Raw genomic sequence first — 21,159 nt, forward strand, 5'->3', positions numbered from 1 at the left:
AGGGATTTGACCAAACACAAACTCATGTTGGCATTGTGAACCGGACCACAAACCACTCTATCGAGTTTGGGTTGTTTGTTTGGTCAGTTTTGTTCTATCCTAGCGATGGGCTGAATGTCTTTTCAGTTATATTTTTCTTCCTGCAACTGCGTTAATTTTTTACAACTGGTGACAATATTTTATAAGATGTTCCTCAGTTTTAAAACAATACACAGAAATTTTTTAGTAATTTTGAAATATTTCAGAAATTTAAAATGTTCAAGGATTTTAAATTCCAAAAGGTGTTTACATTTTTAAAAATAAAGGGATTTGAAAAATGATCGCCAATATACAAAATATTAGCAAATTTAAAAATATTAAACAAACTTAAAATTATTTATGATTTTTAAATAAATTATGAAATCTAATAAATTTTCATGGACTAAAAAAAGTATCCAATTTTAGTTCAAGCATTTTAATATACTTTATAATGTAAGAAATCAATAATTTAAAATGTGTTTGAATCAAAAATATAAAAAGGAAAGTTGATAAGAAAAAATGAAATAAAAATAAAATAAAATTTCAAAAGAAAACTGGCAGAGAAAAACAAAGAAGAAGAACAAAACATCCAAAATAAACCAGGACATTAGTAACTTAAGAAGCAGGAAAGAACGCAGTGTCTCGAGTGGGCCGGCCCATATAACACTTGTAGAAAACGAAGTTTTAAAACCGGTTTGTAAAGCCCTTCCCCCTTTAGTACCGGTTCGGCACGAACCGCTACTAAAGGCCCACCACGTGGCGTGAGCTCGCGTCATGGTCTGGGGAACCTTTAATAAAGGCCCACGAACCGCTAATAAAGGTTTTTTTTTTGAAAATTTTGAAAAAAATTGATTTTTTTTCAGTTTTTTATTTTCTGAATTATTTGATGATTTAGTCTCCAATCACCCCTCTTAAGAGCTCAAAGTGTGGATCACTCATTTCAAATTGTCTAACTTCCCGACCGGTCACCCATCTTCTCACTTCCCCAGTCTGAGCACGCTTAACTTCAAAGTTCTATTCCCCCTATTTTCCAAGTCTACACTTGTTGTTTTCTTGACAAATGTAAGCTGTCAATCCTATTAACCCTTAGCAGTTTAGCTTGAGCATTAGGTCACACGTTTCACCGTTTGAGTTTGAAACTATTATTCTAAAAAACAGTAATTATTTAGTAACACTAATATTTCTTGAATAAGTTTGACCATAATTTGACCATAGTTTGACCATAGTTTGATCAGATTTGACCAAAATTCAAAAAATTGGAATAATTATTTAGTAACACTAATATTCTTGACCAATTATGTAGTAACATTAATACATCTTGAATAATTAGTTTGACCAGATTTAACCAAAATTAAAAAAACTGAAATTTGAGCATATTTTTTTTTCCTTTTGGAATTTGAGAATTCTAAAAAATTGCAAACAGACCGTAGGCAGTCAAAATCGAATGCGGATTTTCATGCTGAATTTTTTGATATATTATAAGTTTTTTCCGACATCGTATGCAAAAGTTATAGCCGTTTTTACTTTTTCCCTACACTTTTTGCAAAACATGTCAAAATTTAAGCTTTCAAATTTTTCTAACTAGTAGATTTAGTAATATAACTACCTCTCGAAGGATTTTATTTTTTGAAGTTTTTATCATTTCCTTTTGATTTTTTCAAAACTGGAATGGCGATACAGGGAGGAGGGGTAGAGTTTGAAAATTGCCCTATAGTCCCGGTTTGTGTCTCCAACCGGACGCCAGCCTGCCACCACCCCTTTAGTACCGGTTCGTGGCATGAACCGGTACTAAAGGTTCAACACGAACCGGTATTAATGCATAGCCGTTCGAACCGGCATTAATGGTATCATTAGTACCGGATCAAAATCAAACCGGGACTAATGTGTCTCATATTAGGTCCTTTTTCTACTAGTGTAATCACGGGAAATGCGTGTTTAGGTTGACACAACCAGCCTTACGAGCGGAATAAGATTTACCCCGCTTCACACGGCTCTCAATTGCATGTAATTGTTTAAGAGGGGTTAAATTTAATCAGCTCATTTCTTTGAGGCATGCAAGCTGTGGCGGACATTCTAGAACAATCTTGGCTGTCCCACCAGCCCATGAGGACAAATGTACCGCTTGCCAATTGGCCAACATATTTACGAATGAAATTGAATCAGGCCATTACCACACCATTTTTTATAGAAATAATTAATCCCCAAGCTCCGCCAATATATATTCTTATGAAAAACACTAGCACCAACATATTACCACACTGTAATAGGGTGTGTGGAGGTGTGTCTCCGGCAAATCTCATGAGATTCAGTTGGTGCTATTGTTTGGTGGATATGTTTAGATCCAGCCTTTGTTCATCTTCGTTTATGTGTCTTCATGTTGGATCCTTTCAATCTATACTTCTATTCATTGTAGATGTTTGCTCTTCTGGTGCGCTGAACATGTGGGGCCTTAGCCCGATGTCTTCTTGACTATCTAATACAACAAGTTTGGCCAAACTGGAGGGGCGATGACTGCGGCGTACCTTCGGTTCGCTCCAATGCTGATATGACATGATTAATAGATCGAACGTTTCCTTGCAAAAAAAAGATACCACATGGGAAATGTGGTAAGCTATCGTCAAGATCCACAAAAATTCAGATGTATCTAAGATGATGTAGAGAGCTAATTAAGTGAAAATTTATTTTTGTGCCAAAATACCATTATGCTTTATCTGATCAGATAACGGATTCACCGTCAAACACCACGTTAATTGAAATCTCACAAATGAATTTTGCAATCACGAACAAAAGGAACTTCTTTATATCATTCGGTCTCAGCCCATAAAACAATGGGAGTACAAAAATTAGTAAGATGGCACGGGATTGCAAATCAAGCAGCAATGTGCACCATCAATGCCACGAAGAAAGAAGGAAATGTCAAGCGACGTGGTCGAAGAGGCGGACTCGGGTGGCGACACTTGTGTCGATCTTGCAATCGAGACTCAGTTACACTTAGGGCTAGAGGAGAAAACGTCAACCGAGAATGACTTGGATATGATCCCGGCGTGCAGCCTAAGCTCATTGCCATCGCGGCCGACATCCTGTATGCTGATCCACGCAAAAAAGACCTTCACCTTAATGCCTTCAAGGCCGCTGATCATGTCATTTTTTATGTTCCCGGCAACCCGAGTGCTGTAGTGGATGTCGTACTGGCCGTCAATACGAAGTTTGCATTCATCGGAGAAGAGTACCTCAAAGGAACCGTTTGGTCGAAGCTCGTAGTCATGCACTCCCCGCGGGAGGATGCCCGGTGGGAAGCCATATCGCCCTAGCATTTCATACGCTGTAGGCTTGGCTGCAGGGGCGGGGGTGTTGGCTAGGGTGGCGGCGGTGGCAGTGAAAAGGATGGCTACTATTGCCACGAGGAGGAGGGTAGTGTGCTTTGCCATTGTTGGTGCTCTAGCTCAGGCTGACAACTAAAGCTGTCCTGATATATTTGTGTGAAAGCATCAAAAGATGCAGGCTATATATAGAGATAAATCTATAAATATTTGGTATACAATAAATGTGTATTCAGTACTCACCAACTTTAATAGGAAATACACTCCTACTAAAAATATTGTCATATAAATTAGATAAATATAAGATATATATGCTCATTAATTTTTCAAATCGTCGTAACAAAAATTTTTTTACTTCCCTCCAAAAAACAAATTTTTACATTCATTGAGGTGCAATTAAATATGTACTCTCTCCGTTCCTAAATATAAGTCTTTTTAGAGATTTAAATATAGACTACATACACAGAAAGGCGTTTTGGAGGCCGAGCTCCATGGAGGCCTTTATATTTGAAAAATTCAAATTCAGACTTTTATGGTTCAAAAAATTCTGAAAAAAATATGCGTGTATGTAAGGATGTAACTCACATGCGTGAAAAAATTCATGATGAAATACCTTGAGTTGTGAGCTGTACAAAAAAGACAAATTCATGGCCTGGGAGGATAAATAGTATCATGTGTTAAACAGCCTAGATTTGTCTGTTTTACACAGCCCTCATTTCAACCTATTTTGAACTGAAAATTTACACACATGTGTGTTATGCCTTCATTTATATCTGTATTTTTTCAGAATTTTTTGAAATGTAAAAATATGAATTTTGATGTAATTTCAAATTTGAATTTGGAGGCCTCACTTGAGGCCGAGCTCCAAAAGGGATTTCCGCTACATACAGATGTATATAGACACATTTTATAGTGTATATTCATTCATTTTGCTCCGTATGTAGTTCATATTGTAAAAGACTTATATTTAGAAATGGTGGGGAGTATCTTATTTTAGCAGAAATTAATTTTCTACTTTAATAACATTCACCAAGTTCTTCTCAAAGGCCATGAGGGCCATTATTATTTATCTTGGCCCGCAATACCTTTTGAATCATGCAAGGCGGCCTATCTTCTATATCTAAATAGGGACACATCACTAGGTGATTTTCCTATCTTCTCATGAAGCCACATAACCCGAATTGTTCTAGCCGTTGATGCAGCATAGATCGGTATAGTCTACAGCCGTTTGCCATTTCCTACTAAGATGGCCACCGGTTTTTATATAGTTTAAAATAATTCAAGCAATCAAACACGCTAAAAAAATTCCAGATTTGAAAACAATATGCAAATTTGGAAAATAGTTCGTAAATATTAAAAAAAGGAATTTAATAAAAAAGGAAAAGAAAATAAAAAGAAAGAAAAGGACAGAAAAAGGAAAGAAGACAAGGAGAAAAAAGGAGCAAGTGAACACAATGGATGTCGTATCCCTGGTGGTTGTTGCGTCGATCAAACAGCTAACGAGGTCTCGCGGTGGAGCCACACCGTGCGCTTACTTTTTGTATTTAAACCAAGAAAATAAAGACCACCCGCTTCGTCGGCAAAGGCACTAACCACCAGGACTGCTTCACGCTTGTCACTAACCTCTTCGTTTTTCTTCTTATGCTGTCTTCAGTTCGTGGAAGCTCTGTCTTTGGAAGCTACCAGCTCGGTTTTTTCGTTTTTTTTTTCTGGACAGATTTTTGTGATGGTTTTTTATTTCATTGTTCGTTCTCTTTTAATTTCTTTACATTTGTATTTTCTTTTTTTCGAATGCATGAGCATTTAAAAAAAGCGATGATCTTTTTGAAAGTTTTGTGAGGTTTTTTGTCAAATTTGAAGAACTTTTTGATTTTATGTGAATTTTTCAAAAATGAATGAACTTTTTTCAAATCAATAAACTTATTTCCAAAATCGATGAACCTTTTTCCATTTTTGATGAACTTTTTTCATGATTGGTGAACTTTTTTCGAATTTGTGAACCCGTTTTGAAAATCCGTGAACTCTTTTTCAAATTGATGAACTTTTTTTCAAAATCGATGAACCTTTTCCAACTTTATGAACTTTTTTTTAAAATGAACTTTTTCCATATTCGTGAACCCTTTTTTGAAAACCCGTGAACTCTTTTTCTAATCGATGAACTTTTTTCCAAAATCGATGAACTTCCTTTTAGTCTTGATGAGCTTTTTTCATGATTGGTGAACTTTTTTCGAATTCTTGAACCCTTTTTGATAATCCGTGAACTCTTTTTCAAATCGACGAACTTTTTCTCAAAATCGATGAACCTTTTCCAACTTTATGAACTTTTTTTTTCAAAGCAAATTGAACTTTCTTCGAATTCGTGAACCCTTTTTTGAAAACCCGTGAACTCTTTTTCAATTCGATGAATTTTTTTTAATCTTCATGAAGTTTTTTCATGATTGGTGAACTTTTTTCGAATTCGTGAACCCTTTTTGATAATCCGTGAACTCTTTTTCAAATCGATGAACTTTTTTTCAAAATTGATGAACCTTTTCCAACTTTATGATTTTTTTTTCAAAAAAAAATTGAACTTTCTTCGAATTCATGAACCCTTTTTTGAAAACCCGTGAACTCTTTTTCAAATCGATGAACTTTTTTCTTGATTGGTGAACTTTTTGTTCAAAAGAATTGCCCTTTTTTTGATTTTTTGAACCCTTTTTGAAAATCCGTGAACTCTTTTTCAAATTGAATGATTTTCTTTCAAAATCTGTGTTTTTTTTTCAAAATCAATGAACTATTTTCCAAATCGGATGAACTTTTTAACAAATCGATGAACTTTTTCCAGATTTATGAACTTTTCTTAAAAAATGATGAACTTTTTATAAATTGATGAACTTATTCAAGTTCACGGTTATTTTAAATAATTCAGAAAACTAAGTGCATTAAATAGAGCGGCCGCATGTCCTTATATTATTTGACACTTTCCACATGCACTATAGTCGGGTAGGTCTACTGGTTATGTGCGCTAGTACGTGAAGGTAACGTGTAGAGTTTGAATCCTGGAGAGGATGACCTTTTTTTGCGCTTTTTCGCTCGTTCAGGCCGTGGCAACCGGGCGCATCGGCCTTGTTGGGCCAGGCCCAGGTGGGTCGCGCGCGGGCGCCAGTACCTGTTAGCGGCGCCAAAAGCGCTGCTTAGGAGCTCCCTAGTTTATGATGCAATCGATCGGATTCGACGAGGATTCGTTTTGCCGAACTCCTACAAGTTAACAGTTTAAAATGAACTTTTTCCTGGGCCGGGTGGCCACATACGGCAAATTAAGACGGGGCGTTCCTGTCTCGTCGTGATTGCTGGTGGTTACCCATCACACGTACATGGTCTGAAGAAACAATTGCTAGAATGAATCAATCGCTCTTTCTATCGATGATGATTGTACAATATATACCCTCCGAGGGGTTGCATCCAAGGGACGCGTCGGTCAGAGGAGACGGGACAAGAGACGCGACGGTGGCAGACTTTAACTGCCCGCCGGTTTACAAAGATAAGGAGATTATCCTTAATTAACCATAATTAATTATTCCCTAACACTTCCCCTAATCTCTGCATTGATTATGTAGAATCATCATCTTGAAAAAGCTCCTCCAAAAACCCTTTAAGAAAAATATGAGATATACATAATATACATAATATACTTAATTAACCATAAGTGATTGCTGGTGGTTATCCCGTTGCCTATTCATGATGAACATGATCAATTTTAAGGATCATCACACTATAGCATGTCGCTTTTGCGAGTCCCTTCCTACGACGACTTGTAATTTCATGGACTTATAGGGATGGTGGGGACCAGCTCTGTCACATATAAACTTGGTGCAGGCACCAGCGCTCCTTGCCGTCAGTGGTGTTTCTACATCTTGGTTGTGGCGTCAGCTAACGTCACAACCTTTTAGAATAACAACCTAAAAACATTACACACTTACTGTACATTATGAAGTAAAAAATTCAGAAATGTACACTTACTGTATGTTGTCGTGGTTTGTGGAAAAATCATGAGTTATCGTGAATCATCGTTGGTCTGGTTGAGGTACTGGGCCGCGGAGCAGCGTCCGTGTCCGACGAAACCAGGTGTGTTTCACAAAGATCCTCCTTCTTTAGGACCACACGTCCTCCTCCAGCTATCCTTAGGCTGGTCGCAATGGGGAGGAACTTAGGAGTAACATCATACACTCTAATACAACTTTGCTTATGTGTCACATATTTAATGAAGAGAGAGGTGCTTGTGGTAACTAGCTAAGTTACCGGAACATCATACACTCCAAGAAACAATGAGTCTATAACCTAATAAATACATTGTTGCATGACACTACATAGATGTTCCTATCCACTGTGGAGGCAGTAACATAGTCTAGGAAAGTGTGTAAGTTATTAGACCATGTTCTTGCCCATTGTAACCAGCCTTAGCGCCGGGTATGGGAACAATGACGGGGATATGGGTGTGGGGAAAGAGGGGAGATGGCAGTTGACTTCTAATCTGGTGATTCCCGCCAACTCTTTTTTTGCTCTCATCTCCCCACATGACACCATCAAGTAAGAGTGTTAGACATTGTCGTCCATACAGCTGAGAAGAGAACAAAGGTTGAGGCTGCACATAAACATCTTCCTCACCAATCGCTTCTAATCTGGGGACTTTGATTTTGCCGTACCAACAAATCAATCCTCACGAAGGTTGCACCGGTACCACATTAAAAAAACAAAAAAAAATATTGTATTGTGCAAACTCTTACAGACTGTACCTTAATTATAAATAATAGAGAGAAAACGAATCTCAACCAAAAAAGCAAATATATGACACCTTCAAGAAAACAATATGGTAATTAATATCATGAAAGAAAGAACTATTACGTAACAACACCTACACCAAATGATCAACATGCGTATATACTGGTAGAAAAAGGGCCTATAGTCCCGGTTCATAAGCGCCTTTAGTGCCGGTTCCTGAACCGGGACTAAAGTGTCGGTACTAATGCCCCGACCCTTTAGTCCCGGTTCAATCCAGAACCGTGACTGATGGGTCTCCATATGGGCAGTGCGCAGAGCCCAGGCAGGAGACCCTTTGGTCTCGGTTTGTGGCACCAACCGAGACCAATAGGCATCCACGCGTCAGCATTTCTGTGGCTGGGGTTTTTGTTTTTTTTTGAAAGGGGGGGGGGGGGGGTTTGGGGGTTTTGGGGGGTTAATTTAGGTGTTTCATATATTGTGTTAGCTAGCTATAATTAATAGAGAGAAGTGTCCTCTCTTATGTCCGTGCTTGGTCGACGCTACGTACTATACATACGTATAGAGAGGACTAGACACGCTAACTAGCTAGTAAGCAAACGAAGGAAACAGAAGATCGTCATGAACATATATGCATACAGAGAGAAGTGATATCGACCACCTCTCCTTCTCCGAGAGATTGGTCGAACAACAAGTTCTCGTATATCTATCTGACACTACCGGCTACATATATACAATAATTATCTCTTACAAATATAATCATACGGACTCAGGGTCCACATAGAATTCTCCGTCTTCAGGGATCACGTGGTCAAGAAAGAATGCCGCCAATTCCTCTTGAATTGCTCGCATGCGAGCTGGTGCTAGGAGTTCATCCCGCTTCCGAAACATCTAATTTAAAGAAGGGGGTCAATACATATATATATGAATGAATGAAACTCAACACAAATGATGGTAATAAAATAAAATTGTGAATGTTGTTATTTACGTACTTCATATTGTTCGTCAGTGTAGCCCCGCTCACAGGTCGTGTGGCGGATGGACTCGCAAACGTAGTATCCGCAGAAATCATTCCCTTGTTCCTGCCACAACCACTTTACAAGAAATAGAGGTTAATCAAACTGATAAGCAAGAATGCCAAATGGTATTGATGAAACTAGCGCTTGAATGACTAGTAGATGCGCTTAAAATGCTACTATAGTACTTACTTTCGGGTGTCTAAATTGCAGCTCCTTCGGCAGTCCCGGAGCTTTTCTGGTGAATTTTCTCCAAACCCTGCCGGACAAAGAAAACAATTACTTGATATATCAGGAAATGAACAAAGTTGCTGATATGGTGGATAATGATCGATTTAACTTACTTCTCGAGTATTTGAGTCATGTCTGCATAGTCCTGGGGATCTTTTCGTCTTGAGTCTAAGACGGTTACTAGTCCCAGCTCAAGCTTAATCTCTAGGAGAATATAGTGAAAACTGCACACGCATGCATAACTCATCAATTACATTACTATAACCTTGAGTAATATATAAGGGAAACCGAATACGCACAAGACAGTAAAACTCACTTGAAGTTGTAAGGAAAGAGTATTATATCTTTGTTTTCATTTATTACCAACGATCGTAGCAAGTTGGCCTCGGTAGCTGCGGCATGAAATTTAACCTGAGTTGCATCTATGAGATATGTGTTAATGAACCCAATATCACCAACTTGTCTTTTCTTCAATTCGGCGATCTTCAATCTGCATAATATAGTGAGAATGATTATAAATACATGCAATGAAAGAGCTAAGCTATATAGAAAAACTTAATGACAGAAGTAGTACTACTTACAGACAGTAGCAGGCGACCATTGTTTTATCGAGGGCCAATTGATTGAAAAACTGATAGAACTCCTCAAATGGAACAGGCAATAGTTCAATTCCAACGAGGTCATGCTCCTTTTTAACTTTCACATACAAAGTACTCCTCCCCCCAGAGTCTCTGCAGATTTTCAAGTACCAATCATGCAATCTTCGCATCATCGTTGATAGAGATCTTTCATCTTTGACGAGAGGCTTCCCGTACTCGTATCTTTGTATCTGCACGTCCATGGGTTCATAATGTACATCGTCGGGCAGGTAATCTCCAAGATTGCTATAACCGGGCACCATCCTCGGATCATTAGCGACGTTGTGGCTAGGCACCTTGAGCGGGGGGCACGATTGCTTCGCTTGTTCGCCGAGCTGGGCAATTTGTTTCCCAGCTCGTCGTTCTTTCAGCCTTTGATCACTGACAGTACTTCCCGACCGCTCCGCTTCGGCAAATTCCTTTCCAATAATGCGCTCATAGTTTCCTTTCAGCAGAGACTTCGGTGGTTTTGTCAGGGCAGCCAGAGTGCGCTTCACTTTCACCGGATCTACCTTCTCCTCCGGAGGTGGATGTCTCTTTGCTCTCAACCCTTGAAACCAGTCATCCACTTCGATTCGCGCGATCTCGGCGTTCTCCTCCGGGGTCCTCTCATATGGTAACTTCTCTGTAGTCTTCAGAGAAGGACCGAATCTGTATGTCCTCCCGCCTCTGGTTGTACTGCTAGACGCCGACTGTGTAGACGGAGCGGTTGTCTTCTTTACTTGCTTACGAGGCGGAGGAGAAGGACTACGACGCGCTGGAGCAGCTGGAGCGGCGGCAGGTCTCTTCCGCCCTTGCTGACGAGGCGGAGAAGGAGGAGGCTGGCTGCTCGGGCGCGTCGGCGCATGCGGAAAAGGAGGCGGAGTGCCGCCACGCGCCGGAGAAGGAGCCGGCCGAGGGCCCTGATCGTCACTCGCCGGAGGAGGAGGCGATGGAGGAGGCGGAGTGCCCTGACTCGCCGGAGGAGGAGGAGGAGGAGGCAGAGGCGTCCAGTTCAGAAGGTTGATGAGCTCCTTCCGCCATAGGCATGGAGTCTTCAGAGCAGACCCCAGCCGAGTCTCCCCTTCACCGGTAGGGTGGTCAAGCTGGAGGTCCTCAAATCCCTCCGTTATTTCATCCACCATCACCCTAGCATATCCTTCTGGAATCGGCCGGCAGTGAAAAGTTGCGCCGGGTTCAGTAGGATAAACAGAGCCAACATCCGCCTTGACCTTCAAATTCATCCATTGCGTCATAAGGTGGCAATTTTGAGACTCCGTGATAGCATCCACGGGATAGCTGGCAGGAGCCGTCAAGGCATGCTCCGGCTGAAGCAGCTCGGTGGAAGACACGCTGCTTCTGCGCTGAGATGGCGGGGTAGCTTCGGGGGAGGCTTCGACAGTACGTTTGCTGCGATTTGCTTCTCGTTCCTCTATCGCGTCTACCCTTGCTTCCAGCGCCTGCATTTGGGTCTGCTGCACTTTTTTCCTCCTCTCATGGGATATGTAACCGCCTGCGTCCGGAAACCCAACCTTCCACGGAATGGAGCCTGGCGTGCCTCGTGTCCGTCCAGGGTGCTCAGGATTCCCGAGGGCCATTGTGAGCTCGTCGTTCTCTCTGTCTGGAAAGAACGTCCCTTCGTGCGCTGCTTCGATATACTGCTTAAGCTTACTGACTGGTATGTCCATTTGATCGTTCGTCCAAATGCATTTCTCTATTACAGGGTCCAAGGTTCCGCCAGCCCCGAAGAACCAAGTCCGGCAACGGTCTGGCCAGTTAATTGTCTCTGGTTCGATCCCTTTATGAACCAGATCATTCCCAGTCTTGGACCACTTAGGCCGGGCTACGAGGTAGCCACCTGACCCCGTGCGATGCTAAAGCTTCTTCTTCGCAGCATTTTGCTTGTTTTTCGCCGACATCTTTCTTACTCTTTTCCGATGTCTTGTGGGCCACAAATGCGGGCCAGTGATCTCTTATCTTCTCATATCTGCCCTTGAATTCTGGTGTCTCATTATTTTCGACAAACTTATTCAGCTCTTTCTTCCACCTCCTGAATAGTTCTGCCATCCTCTTAAGAGCAAAAGACTTGATTAATTTATCTTTAACTGGGTTCTCTGGATTATCCTCTGGCGGTAGGGTGAAATTTGACTTCAGCTTAGTCCAAAGAACATTTTTCTGCATATCATTGACATAAGACACCTCAGGGTCTTCTGTAGCCGGCTTAAACCATTGCTGGATGCTTATCGGGATCTTGTCCCTAACCAGAACCCCGCACTGAGCAACAAATGCGCTCTTTGTCCTGAGGGGTTTAATAGGTTGGCCGTCGGGCGCGATTGCTATGATCTCAAACTTTTCATCCGAGCTCAACTTTTTCTTCAGGCCTCGTCTCTTTACCGAAGTTGTGCTCGATCCGGAAGGCTAGAAAAAAGAACAAAGACTTAATTAATATGTGTACATACCAAAACAATGAATGCATCAATCAGTTAGTCAGCATAGGCTTAACTAATATATATACCTGGCCGGACTCGGTTCGGTCACCGGAGCCGTCATCACGGTCTCCTTGCACCGGCATTGGGTCACCGGAGCCGTCCTCATGTTCTTCTTCTTGCACCGGCATTAGGTCACCGTAGCCAGCTTGTTCACCCTCTCCTTCCAGACCATCGGTTTCGTTGAGAAACAACGAGATGGCATCACTTCCTTCTACGATTATGTCCCTCAACAACGCTTCTTTTGCTTCGTCTAGGGCGGTGTACATAGTTTCTACAAATATTTACAACATGGCAATTATTATTCAAACATGACAGATGGATATATTAGTGCCAAACGTAGAACTAGCTACCTAATCATAGTAAGCTATCGGGAGGGGGTATATATCGACAACGACGACACTACATCTATGTCCCTCGACGACCCTCGTTCCCGATAAAAAAAGAGGAAGAAGAAGAAAAAAAAGAGGAGAAGAAAGAATAGAGGAGAAGAACTCCTCTATTCTTTCTTCTCCTTTTTTTTTCCTTCTTCCTCTTCTTTTTTTATCCTCTTCTTCCTCTCATGTTCGAGAGGATCGCCGAGGGGTCGGGAGGTTGCCTAGTGTCAAAGGATTCAACAAAACCATGTCTTCATCATTAGGCGAAAGTAACATGTGCATGATGGTACGAAGCTCTTCAAAGTTGTTCTGGAACGGAGTCCCAGATAGGATAATTTGCTTTTTGGTACAAAGTTCAGCAAGAGCCTTCCGAATATCGCTATTTGGAAGGCCTTTGCTGAATTCGTACCAAAAGGCGGATTATTCTATTTTCTCTTCTTCTCCACTATTCCTTTCTTCTTCTCCTCTTCTTTTTCTTCTTTTTTCTTCTTCTTATTTATTTCTCCTCTTCTTTTCCTCTCCTCTTCTTCTTTCTTTCCTCTTCTTATTTTCTTCTTTCCTATCCTTCTTTTTCTAAAATTGTAACTTTTGCATATATAAAACTTTTCTAAAATTATAACTTTCTATATAAAACTTTCCTATCGGGAGGGGGAGAAGATCGAAGAAAAAAAAGAAGAAAAAAAGAGGAGAAGAAGAAAGGAATAGTGGAGAAGAAGAGAAAATAGAATATTCTATTTTCTCTTCTTCTCCACTATTCCTTTCTTCTTCTCCTCTTCTTTTTCTTCTTTTTTCTTCTTCTTATTTATTTCTCCTCTTCTTTTCCTCTCCTCTTCTTCTTTCTTTCCTCTTCTTATTTTCTTCTTTCCTATCCTTCTTTTTCTAAAATTGTAACTTTTGCATATATAAAACTTTTCTAAAATTGTAACTTTCTATATAAAACTTTCCTATCGGGAGGGGGAGAAGATCGAAGAAAAAAAGAAGAAAAAAAGAGGAGAAGAAGAAAGGAATAGTGGAGAAGAAGAGAAAATAGAATATACTATTCCTTTCTTCTTCTCCTCTTTTTTTTCTTCTTTTTTCTTCTTCTTATTTATTTCTCCTCTTCTTTCCCTCTCCTCTTCTTCTTTCTTTCCTCTTCTTATTTTCTTCTTTCCTATCCTTCTTTTTCTAAAATTGTAACTTTTGCATATATAAAAATTTTCTAAAATTGTAACTTTCTATATAAAACTTTTCTATCGGGAGGGGGAGAAGATCGAAGAAAAAAAAGAAGAAAAAAAAGAGGAGAAGAAGAAAGGAATAGAGGAGAAGAAGGAAAAAAGAGAATTTTTTTCTATTTTTTCTTCTTCTCCTCTATTCTTCTTCTCCTCTATTCCTTTCTTCTTCTCCTCTTCCTTTTCTTCCACTCCTCGTCTTTTCCTTCTTCTTCTCCTTCTTTCTCTACTTATTTTCCTTTTCCTTATTTTACCTTTTCCTCTCCACTAACATAAAATGCACTAACCTAAAATGCAACAAACATAAAATGCACTAAATCGATCAACTAACCTAAAATCAGTGATAAAATGCACTAACCTAAAATCGATATCTACTAACAACTTAAAAAAAAATTAATACATATATGAAAAAATGCATATATGAAAAAAACATCATCATATCATCAACAGAAAAAAAAAACATCATCATATCATCAACAGAAAAAAAACATCATCATATCATCAACCTAAAATCAGTGATAAAGGGCGCCGGCGGCCGGACCGAAGGTGGCGGCGTGTGGTCGGGGCGACGGCGACGGGGTGGGGGAAGGAGCGGCGCGCGCGGCGACGGCGACGGGGTCAGGGAAGGGGCGGCGCGCGCGGCGACGACGACGGGGTCGGGGAACGGGTGGCGCGCGCGGCGATGGCGACGGGGTCGGGGCAGGGGCGCCGCGCGCGGCGACGGCGATGGTGTCGGGGCCGGCAGGGGCGGCGGGCGCGGGGCGACGACGGGCTCGGGGCGGCGACGACGACGACGAACGGCCTGGGGGCGTCGGGGCGAATGGGAGCGGTTGGCCAAAATTTCACAAGTGTTGGCTTATATAGCCAGAGCAATGGTCCCGGTTCGTGAAACCAACCGGGACTAATGCCCCTCTTTGGTCCCGGTTGGTGCCTCGAACCGGGACCAAAGGCCAATTTTCAGCAGCCCAAAGGGCGGGAAGCGGCGGCCTTTGGTCCCGGTTGGTGGCACCAACTGGGACTAAAGGGGGGCATTGGTCCCGGTTGGTGCCACAAACCGTGACCAATGCCCCCTTTAGTCCCGGTTGGTGGCACCAACCGGGACCAATGGCCTTGTGCTGCCCCGTGCCCAAAAGTTTAGTCCCGCATCGCTAGCTGAAGGGCACCGACACTTGTTTATAAGCGCTGGTGTGCCTCCCCATTCGAGCTTCTCTCTAATGCAGGCTTTCGGACCTAAACTTGCTACTGCCTGTGGGCCTATTGGGCCTTCTGCGGGCCTGAATCCTGACCCATGTAGGGTTTCTAGTCGTATTCAGGCCGTGGAGGCCCAGTAGGTGGCATTTTTTTTAGTTTTTTCTTTTTTATTTCTACATTTTTTTGGGTTTTTATTTTTTTATTTCTACTTAAAACTAAATACTTACAGTTTTTTAGTGATTTCTTTTTGCTTTTAGGTCACAAAAATTATAAACTTTCTGTTAGTGCCATTGGTCCCGGTTCAAGCCACCAACCGGGACCAATGGTGGTGGGCCAGGAGCGAGGCTCATTGGTCCCGGTTCGTCCCACCAACCGGGACCAAAAGGTCCAGACGAACCGGGACCAATGGCCCACGTGGCCCGGCCGGCCCCCTGGGCTCACGAACCGGGACCAATGCACACATTGGTCCCGGTTCTAGACTGAACCGGGACTAATGGTCTGAGCCGGCCTGGACCATAGCCCTGTTTTCTACTAAGCACTACTGGTTCTATCTTGTCTTGAAATTGAAGCCATGTCAATAATAAATTAATAATCCGCGAAAAAATATGATCATGCATAACAGTCATTAGTTATTTCCCATGAAGAAGCTTAGATTAATGTTTTAAAATTGATTAGCAGTTAAGTCTTGATTAATGGTATATGTTCGTACAGAAAAATCTTTTTCTTATAGTTGAAGCCTTGGCAATAATATTTTCACGAACACTTGAAGTGCATTGTCCTACAACAAGAAATAGGAAGGAAGGAAATGTGGAAGGACTGGATCTAGGGAGAGAAAAAATTTAGTACCAGCTACTGGCCGGACAGAATAGTGCAACTCCAGGTCAATCTCATCCGCTTTGAACTCATGGAGCATGGTGTTCGTTCCCTGGCAGTGCCGGCCACATGAACATGCCTTGCCTCCACTGTTCTACAGACATGAGCCGCTGCCTTTCTCCATGTGTTTTCTTCTCTTATACTTCCATCAACGCATCAGCCCTGGCCGGTGTACTTAGTCGTCGTTCCACGGCTGCGCCGGCACATCCGGCGGCGGCGCAGAACAGAACACGCCAGGATCTGCACGGTGGCCTTCGTCTCGGTTGCCTGTGTAGCTCAGCAGCAGGAGCATGGACCTCCTCCCCCCTCAAAGGGAGCCTTGGGTCGACCTCGAGAAGGCAGAGAGAGGCAGCGGAGGGATCTCAAGTTTATGGATTTGTTCAATTCCATTCTCTCGGTGCGATCACGTCTCTCATGAATCCATATAGCCTCTTCAATCATGCATGCATATCATGATGAATCCAATTTAATTACCCCCACATATATAGCAACCAATGCATATAATCTGGTCTTTCTCTTCCATATGAATCCATCCGGCAGCCAGCTTCCACGAAGTTGTAAATTATTCACACGTATATGAACTGGTCTGATTAGATCTAAAAGGGCGAGGTGGCACTAAATCCTGGCTGCTATGTTCGTCTAGCACAAAAGCATAACAACGGCATCTATTATTTACCTCCTCTCGTAAGCGATCTCAAGTGCACTTGCGTGGCCCAGTAGACTATGAAAAAAACAAGCGCGGATGAAGGCCCAGGAGGGTGTGTTGGAAGAGACCCAGTGATGCTATGCAAAAGAAGGCCTGTCGACACAGGTGGACAGAAACATACGTAGGGAATATATATCTAGAACTACTTTTAAATCCCAGCCGTCAATCTTTATAATTAACACAAAATCAACTGATATAAAAGGATGACTTATAGAGAACTATGAAAGCCTCCGTCTTTTAATATTAGGTAAAGAGTGCCTCATTAAAAACCTTATATGAGAAACCACGTAGGAAAAACTCATAAAGGGAAAAGAGTGCAATATCAAAGATCCAAAGATCTTGAACAGGTTATCATATGGGAGTACACTCCCCCTGAATCTTGCATAACATAAAGTCATCTTGTACCAGTTCCATTAACATGATGATCGAGATTATCACTGGACTTTGTTTGCAAAATATTTATCTTCCCACCTCCTTTTAACTTATGGGGAAGAAAATACTTTCAGAGCAATACACTTTGTAATTCCTACTTATAACCTGTATGCATCTGTGTAATACAAACAACATTATGTTCATAGATAATGGTGGGTGGTTCCTACCAACCAATCCCACTTGAACTTTCAACAAAGTTCATCATTCTTTGAAGTCACATATATTCATGTGATGCTTCATACAAATCAATGATTTCAGAATGATTAGTGGATGCAACCACTAAAGTTGTCTTCTTGAAAGACTGTAACTCCATTCGAAAAGACAAAACCAGTCTGTGATATGGGATTATGGGGGTATGATACATGCCCAGCATCATGATATCCAACCATGGTCATATCTTGATTTTTATCATAAAACAAACCAAGATTTTGGTGTCCAGAAGATATGCAAAAATATTCTTCACGCCAACCCAATGCCCTACCATTGGAGATGTATTGCATCTAGCCGATAAGAATACTGCAAATGATATACCAGGCCTAGTGCAGCTCTCTAGATACATTAGTGCTCCAATTGCACGATGATAGGGAGTCTCGGTTCCACTATCTCTTCATCACCGTCGTTAGGTACAAATGGGTATTTATCTCTATTACTCAAGAGATCTGACACACCATAATTGTTTAATGGATATGATTTATCCATGTTGAACTTTTCAACAATCTTTCGGACAAATGTAGACTGATTAGCAAGTATTCCCAATGGAATACACTCAAGTTCCAAACTCAAGCAAAGTTTGGTCTCAACCAAATCTTTCATCTTAAACTCCATCATAAGATGATTTGCTTGTCTCATGTATTTCTTGTGTAGTACCAGTGATATTCAAAACATCAACATACACACAATTTGTACAAATCCTTCTTTGGATTTCTTGATGAACATACATGAGCAACCATCATTGTTTGAGTAACCCTTCTAACCAAGGAACTCACTCAGTCGGTTATACCACATCCTTGCCGACTACTTCAAGTCATAAAATGACGTATGAAGCTTTACGCAACACATGTTGCGATTAATTCGAAATCTTCATTCCCTTAGGAACTATTATATAGATATTCGAATCAAGTGACTCGCAAAACTATGAAGTCACATCGTCCATCAGTTGGATATACAAATTCATTATTCAATGCCAGTGATATTAAATATCAAAACGTTATTCCACTCATAATAGGAGATTATGTGTCATCTTAAACAATGACGGGCCTCTGCGTGAACCCCTGTGCTACAAGCCTCGCTTCATGTCTCACCACCTCATTATTCTCGTTCCTCACATGAACAAAAACCCATTTGCTCCCCCATGGAACAAATTCAGAGGAGTAGGTATTACTGATCAGGTCAATACCCCCTCTTCTTGAGAGCGAGCGCATCCTCTATTGCTTCCTTCCTTTGGATCAACTAGAGCATTTTAGACACTCAGCCATGCATGGACTTAGGTTTTAGATCCAATCCAAGGTCTTTTGCAATTCATGAGGATAAATAAATGTCGACATAATGTAGTATTTATTATATGATTCTCCTGAATCCATATCCATAGTGGAGATTTCATCATTACCTTTTGACTCTTTGTGATTTCCCACAACAGTTGGGCCAAGGTCTTCCGATGTCCCAGCACAAAAAATTGTGTGCACACTCGTGCTGGGTTCAGGATGTGTCCAACATCCTTCAGGAGTCCTTCAACCCTTGGTTGAATATCAACATGAAGTTGACCTGTATTTACTGTTTGAGGATTCCTCATTCCCCTTGGACGCTTCCATGAAGCCTTGTCTTCTTGTGTCCAGATTCCTCCCCCTCGTCGGTGGCCGAGTGGACCTATCGGTCACATCCACTCTCTCTGACACATTCACTATGGGAATATTTTACTTTGTGACACCTATATACATAGTAAATGCAACTGACATATTATTTGCGATACTTTGCAAATTGGTAATCTTCTGAACCTCCAATTCAGACTCATTCATATGTGGACCTAAGGACTAGATGTCTATTCACATCTCATTCTATTTTCTTGGCATTCAATGTGGTTATTATCTCCCCCTAATGTCGGAAAAATGCCCTCATCAAAATACAACCAGTGTACCAGGCCATAAATAAGTCCCCTTCTAAGGACTTAAGGTACTTTATGATTGATGGAGAATTGTACCTCACATAGATCCCCATTTCTCTATGACGGCCCATATATGTACGCTGCGGTGATGAACTCGGTATGTATCCAACACAACCGAATAATCGCAGATGGGAAATACTTACTCATTTCCACGTACTAATTAACTGCAATGGGGAGACCATATAATATGCAGTTCGTCGAATTTGTATATGCAGTATGTAAAACTGCAATGTCCCCAACTAGATGTTGGGAGATTACAATTCTGTAGGAGCAATCTTGCCATCAACTTATCCTCTTGACAAGTGATTCCACAAAATCAATCTGGGTATATGTACACAAAGTACCAATATGCTCCATAGTTATGCCTCAATCTATGCAGTAATCATCAAATGCTCACGAACTAGATTTCGTAGCATTATCCATTCTGATGGATTTTATCCCGTTCTCAGGATGATTTGCTCTCAAATTAAGGATTTGAGCAATAAGCTTTGTAAAAGCATGGTTGCTTATAGAAGTAAGAGACACATTGGACCATCACGCCGATGCATCCAAAAGTAGTATGAAATATCTCAATATTCCATATAATGGTTGAATTGGATCACATGCATCTCCTGTACAAGGAAATCAACTGGCCCATCCTTTATGTTTAGATATGATGGCCTTATGATTTAATTTTCCAGTCTACACGTATCGTGCATACATAGTCCAATGAATCTGGAAAATTCACACCATTAGATTGTGTGTAGTAGAACCATCAATAATTTCTTATCATCCCAATACCAGGGAGACCCAGGCAACCATGCCATATCTTGAACTTATCATGATTCTAGAAAATTATCTTGTACGCCAAATGCATATTCATTTTAATGTATGTATAGTATATTAATCCAAATGATAAAGAAGACCTTTACTCTAGGATTTCATTCAAATCCTTTTTGTTGAGTCGTGAGTAGTCTTTCCAACCTCACTCACTGTACGAGTTTCTACATAGAAACAATTGTGGATATCCTTATAACTCAGCAAGGTACGAGTAGAATCTTGATGCATGAATTCATTCATGATTATCATATAGTACCCCTAGGGAGTGCAATTATGGCTTGACCAAAACCAACAATTACCCCATCACGACCAACAATGTTAATGATGTTTACACTACTCTTCTCAAGAGTCTGGAAATATTTAATCTCCCTTAGCATCATGTTAGTAGACCCAGTTTCTGAAGGAAATATGCCCTAGAGGCAATAATAAAGTTATTATTTATTTCCTTATTGCATGATAAATGTTTATTATTCATGCTAGAATTGTATTAACCGGAAACATGACACATGTGTGAATACATAGACAAACAGAGTATCACTAGTATGCCTCTACTTGACTAGCACCACTAGTAGAAAAACGACTTTAGTACCAGTTCGTAAGGACCTTTTGTACCGGTTCTGGAACCGGCACTAAAGAGGGGGGACTAAAGGTCCCCCCTTTAGTCCCGGTTCAACATGAACCGGGACCAAAGGCCCACCATGTGGCACGAGGCGCACCGTGGTCTGGGGGACCTTTAGTCCCGGTTGGTAAGGATTTTTTTTATTTTTATTTTTTAAATAAAACAAAATTAGCCCGCCTACTGGGCCGACACGGCCTGCATACGACTAGAACCCCAATCTCTAGTTGGGCCAGGATGCAGGCCCATACGACCCAGTAGGCCCCACAGGGCAGAAGACTTGCAATATGCCCACAAAGGCCTGCTTAGAGAGGAGCTCGACATGGTAGCCGCGGC

General features: G+C 41.2%; 1 protein-coding gene across 1 annotated transcript; it reads right to left on the reverse strand.

The window, feature by feature from the left end:
• Positions 1 to 2,230: 2,230 nt before the first annotated feature.
• On the reverse strand, positions 2,231 to 4,895 carry LOC147981721 (uncharacterized protein At5g01610-like). The gene has a single exon (XM_087517196.1). It carries the CDS (start codon positions 3,444 to 3,446, stop codon positions 3,000 to 3,002), a length of 447 nt encoding a protein of 148 aa, XP_087373322.1. The 5' UTR covers positions 3,447 to 4,895; the 3' UTR covers positions 2,231 to 2,999.
• Between the last annotated feature and the right edge of the window lie 16,264 nt (positions 4,896 to 21,159).

This window comes from Triticum urartu, chromosome 3A (assembly GCF_056163025.1).
Source record: "Triticum urartu cultivar PI428250 chromosome 3A, HENAU_Tu73, whole genome shotgun sequence".
NCBI lineage: Eukaryota > Viridiplantae > Streptophyta > Magnoliopsida > Poales > Poaceae > Triticum > Triticum urartu.